The 8,475-nt window shown below is 34.8% G+C and overlaps 1 protein-coding gene across 1 annotated transcript; it reads right to left on the bottom strand.

Annotated features, from left to right (window-relative positions):
* On the bottom strand, positions 653-4,509 carry LOC109228872 (L-ascorbate oxidase homolog). Its single transcript, XM_019394112.1, has 9 exons — positions 4,346-4,509; positions 3,927-4,104; positions 3,546-3,655; positions 2,723-2,993; positions 2,541-2,643; positions 2,100-2,445; positions 1,629-1,994; positions 1,288-1,366; positions 653-1,187 (listed from the first exon to the last, which is right to left on the bottom strand). Exons 2-9 carry the CDS (start codon positions 4,062-4,064, stop codon positions 975-977), a joined length of 1,626 nt encoding a protein of 541 aa, XP_019249657.1. The 5' UTR covers positions 4,065-4,104; positions 4,346-4,509; the 3' UTR covers positions 653-974.

Below are 8,475 nucleotides of genomic sequence, written 5' to 3'. Positions count from 1 at the left end.
TGTTAGTTACGGACCTACGGCTAGTGTTGGGTGGTTTATTACTATCTCAATCTGGAGTCCTTTAACTAGAGCTGACTCATAAAAATTCGGCACTTAAAATTAGTTATTCCTTTAATTAATTGAAGTTCTTGCTTCTTCGCATTTCGTTCTTAAAAATCAAGTAACAGGAGGTTCTATAAAAATAAAGATATGAAATTAAAAAGAAAACAAATCGGTATAAATTCATTTTTACAAGTCAAAATTATGTTCTTTTATCCATATGGCAAACGGGCGGGGCGGGTCGGATATGACTCGGGTCGAAAACGGGTAAATTCTCCGACCTGATCCATATTTAATACGGATAAAAAACGGGTTAACCGGCCGATAATATGGGTAACCATATTATCCATTACTTCTTGCATATGATCATTTTTGGGAGAATTAGACTCCCTAACTTGAGGAACCCCCAATTTGAGGTTTACAAATGTAAAAGTTAAACCCATTGATTATCAATTTTCTAAATGAATAATATGGTTCTTATCCATATTTGACCTGTTTTTAAAAAGTTCATTATCCAACCCATTTTTTAGTGGATAATATGGTGGTTAACTATTTTCTTTTAACCATTTTGCCACCCCTAATCCATAGTAAAAACCTGAGAGTACTTTTGCTATAGTATCAAGAATGGATGAATAAATGGAAGTAACTTGATGAATTGAGTTTTACAAACTGGACTTAATGAATACAGCTCACTTTTCTTCTTTGTATCCTTCTTTTTGGTCAGTCCTAAAGACCAAATTGGATACCAAGAATCTCAAAAGTAATGCTAAAATGAAATGAGAAACATTCTTAAAGGCTAAGAAAGAAAAAGAGAAGTGCTCACAAGGAGAGCTTCTGCTACTTTCCCGTTTGAATTCTTTGTCACAAAACTCATCACAGTAACAAGAAGATCAGTCACCCTTTCGTGACTGTTTAGCTGATGGTTCATTCCTTAATTAGAGCGGGCGAGTCCTGCGACCCGAAGCACGGCCACAAACAAGAGCATTCTTTGGAATTGGATACTCATCTCTCCATGAATTGGCTGGTGAATAAACACGAAGATAGAATTGCTGGCCTAAGTACTGGCGAGCCCAGTTCTCTGATCTGATGTTCCACATTCCCACATTGTCTAATGGCATGTATAGGGCTGTCCATGACTTTGGATAAACCTTTTAACCATCAAGTGAAGGAAATAAATGTTAAAAACACCTAAAAGGAAGCTGATGAACTTTGTAAATCTTGAACTTGAAAAGTTTAGTTAGGAACTACCTGAATAGTACAACGCGAAATTCCATCTCTCAAGTTGTAGTTCAATCTGCTTGCAGGTGTCCATTGTCCACCATCCATCCTGTAGTTCATCCAATCGGTGTTAACAAACTAAATGCATACGGTTTAATTTAATATACTATACTGTATTTTAGCCTATTGTAGCAGGTTAGTTGTCTCCCATTTATTATGGACAGTTACATGTAGTCATCTTTTAGGCAACCTGACTCCATTGTATCAAAGTTAAACTCAAGGTATATTTAACCCTCAAGAACATTACTTCGAGAGATTTTTGTCCCTTGTTTTCTTTTCTTTTCCTTTCTAATTGAAGTGCAAAAACTTACCCCACGACAAAGAAGATATGGCCATCAATATGCCATGACTGCACAATATCTTCTGGATTCTCAAACACAACTTCGACGAAAGCTCTGAAATCAGCAGCCATGACAGATGTCTGGAGGTAACCACCACCTCCAGTTGGGTTGTCTTGGATGCTGCCAAGGTTAAAGACCCCTGGAATCTTGAAGTAGTCTGCAAGTTTGAGTGGTGTGTCTGCCGGAATGAATGACACACTGTTCACAGCATACCTCTGTTTACCATTGATCATTGGTGCAGAATTTGCCAGTCTAATTGTCCGCGTGGTGTTAACCAACCCATAGTGATATGAACCTTGCGGATTAGGCCTTGGGCCACTTGCTGTCAAATTTTGCCTGCACTCAAAAATGTCCTATAATCAGTTAATTTCACAGACAATAAATAGACAAATGCAGGTCATTCCTGGTTTTTGTTTAAGCAGATTCGTGCTCACAATGTACCTAACAGATCGAGCCTGATTAAGAGACCAATCGATCTCAATTGTTGGTCCACCTGGGGGAGGACCAGAAACACTTCCTGCTGAGTTGCTATAGTGAAGAATTGATGTTGCTGTAAGGACTTGAGAAGTGAAACGCGTCGAGGCGACAATGTAATAGTCCTGCCCTGGTTGGTCCATTGTGACCAATACAGAATAGGACTGACCCAAATGGATATCAATGGACTCATAGGTGTTCTGCAGGGTGTGAGTCCCTTCTACTTCAACCAAGACCATCTTGTGCCCCTGGATTCTAAAATTGATAGCTGTTGTGAGGCCAACATTGGATATCCGGAATCTGTAAGTCCTTCCTGGAAAGTAAATTTATCGGACGAATCCTTTGTTACTACAACATAAAAGCAAGAAATGCACTGTTAACTTAGCAAGAGTTGATGCAATTGATCACCTTGATCAACTGTGAAAGTTAAACTATTTGATCCACGACCGTTGATTAGAAGGCCATCAGGAAATGAAAGATCACTTCCTCCATCTAAAATCGCCTTAAGATCCTGCGATATGTGCAATAAGTTCAGATCAGTTGATCAATCCATAAAATATCTGAAGAATTGGTTATCATAAGCTACTCACAGTGTGATTTTGCTTGAACCAGTCACCAACCAACATGGTGTATTCTCCAGCAGGTGGAGGAAAAGGAACAGGAATCAGCGGACGACTATCGATTTTGATGCCACCATAACCTCCAGCAGCTTTGTGCATGGCCAGTGAAGGGAAATAGAAGAAACTACCAATCTGGTCCTTAACTTGTAGGATATATGTGAAGTTTTGGCCTGGTGGGATCGGACAGTTTGTCCCATAAACTCCATCTTGCCACGAGTTCCTCCTTTGTTGAATACCATCCCTGCCCAATAGTCGATATTCGTATTTTTATTAACTATATGGTGGAACTTCTGGTGTTTATTTAGGGTTTTACTCACTATCCAAGCAGATGACAAACATGAAATACATATTGAGTCTTAAATGCTACGTGAGAAACAATCAAATAGTTCTAAATATCTTAGTCATTACTAAAAATGAGAGATTCTCAGCTGATGAATATATTACTCAAGACTTGAATCTTCATATGAATAACTTCAAGTAGTTTCAGATCTAGTTGTCATTTTTTGAAAATGAAAGCCATTTCTTCATGATTAAGTAATACCCTATGCAGATAATTCAAAATTGGTCAAGACTAGATTATAACATGATATAATAAGATCAACCTATCTAATATTCCAGTTATATTAAAACAGCAACTCAGACACCACTGTAGCATATTATTGACCTGGTATTCTACATTTAACTTAAAACAGATTCCAGGCTAAGGTTACCAAATCCACATAAAAAAGCAGTTCACTATTAAAATATAAAGTAAAATGGTCATTCAAATATTCATAGAAAGAGAAGTACTTACCAGGATATGAGAAAAGGTTCATCCAAATTATTGAAAACACTGACAATCAAGTTGTCATTGGTCACACACTCAATTGGTGGTCCTGGGAATTGCCCATTTATCAATATCCCCTGAAATATACAAAAATTTCTACACATGAAATGAAAAGAGCAACACAATGCACATATTTCAATTCCAAACCAATTCTTGATGATATGACAACCAAATAAAATCTTTGAGTCGAGGTCTATCGGAAATAGCCTCTCTACCTTAATCAGGTAAGGTAGGGGTAAGGTCTCCATACACATTACCCTTCCCGTACCCCACTCGTGGGATTTGAATGGATTTGTTATTGTTATTACAACCAAATAAAAAGGGGAAAAAGAGAGCAAATGAAAATACCTGTTGTTTGACACCAAGAGGATAGATATCACCATAAGTAATATTCCAAGTATAAAATCTATATGGGCTTTCTCCATTTGAGAAATCCAATAGGAAAAAGATTGGTACCACCATTAAACACCACCACAAGCTCCTCATTTTATCTTCAACTCTCTTTCTCTGTTTCTCAACCAGTACACTAGAGGAAGAGAAAGTCTTAGGATATACTACTAAAAAAAAAGAGAATACAAATGATATGACAGATCTAACAAAAGCAAGTTACTGTCCACACTCCAACTTTTTCTTTTTACAACTCTTCTGTATAGTTCTTTTCCTTTTTTTTTTTTTTTTTTCCTTCTTTGCTATATTCCCACTTTCTTTTTCTCACATTAAACTAATGTAAAATGAAGAGAGTAGTAGAAGATGCTGAAATGGCTTACAAAGATGTAGTTGAGCTGTCTCTGCTCTGCTTTTATATGTCTGAACAGAGAAGATGGTGGCCTGTTTTTTTCTTTTTGTAAGCAGAGCCGCCACCAATTTGCAAATAGATGCTCTAAACAGGGACTTGCTTTAATTTAAAGCTCTTAAAATTTGGATCTGCTTCCTCTGTAGTATTAAAGTTTTTTCTCCATTTTCTTATTTCCTTGTGAGGAATGCTTGTCTTATTTTAATTTTTAAAGGTCTAGATTAAAATAATCTAATATAAGTATTTTACCCATAATAAAGAGATATAGTTTAGAAAAGTAATCTCTAACTTTGGTAAAAATATGAATGACATTCCCCCAAAAAAAATTAAAACTTTGTTTAAGGTTGCAAAATTAGTAATAACTTAAGTCTCCTACTTTGGTAAAAAAAAAGAAAAAAAGATTGGGATTCCTGTAAAATAAATAAAAAACCCTGTTTGAAATCTGAGTCTCAATAAATATTTATGTCAATAATTAATTTCAATTTAATCTAAACTACTCAAAATGTTGATTAAACATCAATACAACATGACAGTTGAACACTCCAATTGTGTCTCAAAAATCTGATTAAACAAATTTCTATATAAATAGTTATGTGGATTTCTAGGATCATCCCCTTATGTTATCAAATACATTTTGTAATGACTATTTTGTATTATCATTTTACTAAAATGCGTCAAATTTTTGTTTGTTACTTTATTCAAGTAAGAAAAATGCAAAAATACATTGTTGTCACTAATTTCTTTTTGTTGAAGTTATTAGTGACAAAAATTTAATTTAGAGCAAAAGTAATTAATAAAAGCAGTTCTGCAAAGCTCCTAACAAATTAATAACACAAAAGTCTCGGATGATTAAAGAGTCAAAATATAAGACTTTATGAGTAAATTACCTTTGTTTTTTCTTTGTTGAGAATAAGGATATTTATATTAATGCTAAGGTTCCAAAATATTACAATGCATAGTAATGTCTTTTAAGGCACATAAGTTTCCCAAATTAGCCATCATATTACATGTAGTTTATGGCAAGTAATACTTAACCAAAAGAGGTTCTTCTTCAAGTCCATTATACCTTTAGTCCATGGTTAAGATGAGATTTTTCCTACCAACAACAACAATAATAACAAACTCATTGTAATTTCGTAAGCTGGGAAGGGTAATGTATATACAATCTTACCCTTACCTTGTGAAGATAAAGAGATTGTTTTTTTATAGACATATAAATATAGACAAAGTTTATATTTTTTTTTTTTTCAGAATCTATTCCTTTACTTATAGTTAGTGCTACTTCTTTAAAAACTATATGAAACAAAGTGGTACTCACCCAAATAGATAGGGGTGTATAAATCGAATCGGAAAATCATACCAAATCGAAAAGTCAAACCAAACCAATTAGAACCCCCGATTAGTTTGGTTTGATTTGGTTTGATATTGAGTAAAAAATTCGAACCAAACTAACATATAAATATATAATATTTTTATATATACTTTTAAGACTTTTTATAAATTTTCTTTAAAAATATCTAAAAATATTCGCGATTCTCTTATGGGATGTAATATTTAGTTAAATATGAAGTGCTTCATATTTATTAACTTTAAATAATGGGTTGTATGATCACTTTCTTATCAAGTGTTAGTGAAATGCGTCGATCTCTTCGTTCTTCCATATTTATATATCAAGATCTATTAAATTCATATATCTTTTTCGAATTTAAAATGGTATTTCGATAATTTAAAATTAAATAGAACATATCATTATATAGGTTAAGATTTATTAATGTTTAACTATCAAATCGGTTAATCTTGAAAGTGTATATCAGCGCAAAATTATTGTCAAACGACTATAAAATAATTATCATGTGTTACTAAAAAAAAATTTCCAAAAGAATATTTTAATAGATTATATATTTGTCAATTTTTACTAAACATATATTTACTTATCAAAAAATTTAACAAAATAAAATTGAAATAATATTCATATCACAAAAAAATCCGACAAAATCAAACCCCAAACTGATATACTTTTGATTTAATTTTAATAGAATCCGAACCAACCATATTCATATACACCCCTATAAATAGTTACATGAAATCCATTGAGACATGCTACCTCGTCTAGTTACTTTGATTTGAATCGATGCGTCATGTATGGTTTGTATTCTTTCAGAAAAAAGGAAAGTACATAAATAGTAAAGAAAGTATGGGCAAGGCACGTAAAGACAAAATTCAATGTTCATAGCCGAAAATTTTAATGCTTTAATATAATACAATCCCAACCCCCTCCCACCAAAATGAAATTCGAAATTAAAATTGGTAATTCGATATTATTATTGCCTAATGATAAGACATGAGTATACAAACAATATCCATTGATAATTTATTCTTTCAAATCTAAACCATTTCGTGGTTTTAATTTTCAAATATAAATCATTAATTAAAAAATAATATATCTCAAATTAATTAAATATAATATGTTGTTGAAAGTATAAGTGTTGTCGTAAATATGTTACCATTTTTGTAAATTATGCTCCATGGAGTAATTTTTTTCCGGATTGGAGTTTGAGAAATTTTTGATAGAGCCTTCTCCACAAGATAAACCTATTGCCTTCAGGCCAGTTTTGCAAATTGTTTTAATTCGCTATGATTAAATTATTAGTAATTTGTTTATTTTTTTCTTGGAGAGGAACTGCGAATTTCTAATAATTACAGCTTGGACTTGTCATAGAGATCTTTTAAACTTCGCCCTCGTCTGCTGCCATCAGAAATTAGCTAGGTATGGGTTATCCTGTAATACTACTCCCTGCGGTCCAAATAAGTGATTTTTTGGCCTTTTTCTTGTGGTCCAAAATAAGTGATTTGTAACGACCCGACCGGTTGTTTTGAATTTTTGCACTTCGATCGCCAGTTCTCGGGCATGACTTGCCCCGTGTTATGTTATGACTGATGAAGATCGTTGGTTTCGGTTTTTAGGAAAAACGGAATGAATTTGAAAGAACAGTCTCAGTTGAAAGCTTTGAATTTGAAAGGTTTGACCAAGAGTTGACTTATTTGTATACGAGCTCGGATCGGAGTTTTTATGATTTGGTTAGCTTCGCCGGGTGATTTATGACTTAGGAGCGTGATCGGAATTGGTTTTGGAGGTCCGGTGTAGAATTAGGCTTGAATTGGCGAATTTAGTATTTTGGCGATTTCCGGTTGATAGGTGAGATTTTGATCCGGGAGTCGGAATGGAATTACGAGAGTTGCTGTAGCTTCGTTATGAGATTTGTGTTGTGTGTGCAAAATTTCAGGTTATTCGGACATCGTTTGGTCGGGTTTTTGATCGAAAGTGTATTTCGGAGGTTTTTGGAAACTTATGCTTGAATTCGATGAGTTTTGAGTAATTTGATGTTGTTTGAGGTGTTTTGATGATGGGAACAAGTTTGAATGAGGTTATGGGTTATGTTGGTAGGTTTGGTTGAGGTCCCGAGGGCCTCGGATGAGTTTCGGATGGTCAATCGGACTATTTTCTAAGTTTAAAAGTTGCAGAATTTCAGTTCAGGTGTTGCAGAGATTTATCTCTTCGCGTTCGTGAGAGGACCTCGCGTTCGCGTAGAAGGAAATTGGAAGGCAGGAATTTAAGCCTTCGCGTTCGCGTTTGAAGCCCGCGTTCGCGGAAGGCTAAGTATTGTGCTTCGCGTTCGCATGGACCTGCTCGCGTTCGCGTATAAGGAGTTGGGGTCCAGCGGATTTGCTCTTCGCGTTCGCATGTGAGTCGTGTTCGCGTAGGTATGAGGAATAAAGCATCGCATTCGCGGTGCGGGTATCGCGTTCGCGTAAGGTTAATTTTGAATAAAATAAGAATGTGCTTCGCGTTCGCGAGGCTGAGGTCGCGAACGCGATGAAGGAAGTTCAGAACTGGGCAGAATGTTTTAAGTCACTTCATCCGCGATTTTGGGTCATTTTTCCTCCATGGTTGATCATTTTGAGAGCTTCTTGGTGGAGATTAAAGAGGGATTCAAGGGGAATCGGTTGGAGGTAAGATTTTTGAACTTAAAACTCGTTTTTATTGTGTAATCTACCTAGAAATTCATGGAACTTAAGCAAATATGGAAGAAACTAGGGCTTGAG

The sequence above is a fragment of the Nicotiana attenuata genome, chromosome 7, assembly GCF_001879085.1.
Source record: "Nicotiana attenuata strain UT chromosome 7, NIATTr2, whole genome shotgun sequence".
NCBI classification, from domain to species: domain Eukaryota; kingdom Viridiplantae; phylum Streptophyta; class Magnoliopsida; order Solanales; family Solanaceae; genus Nicotiana; species Nicotiana attenuata.
Note: the sequence above shows the minus strand (reverse complement) of the source record. Positions and strands in the feature narration are given on the sequence as shown.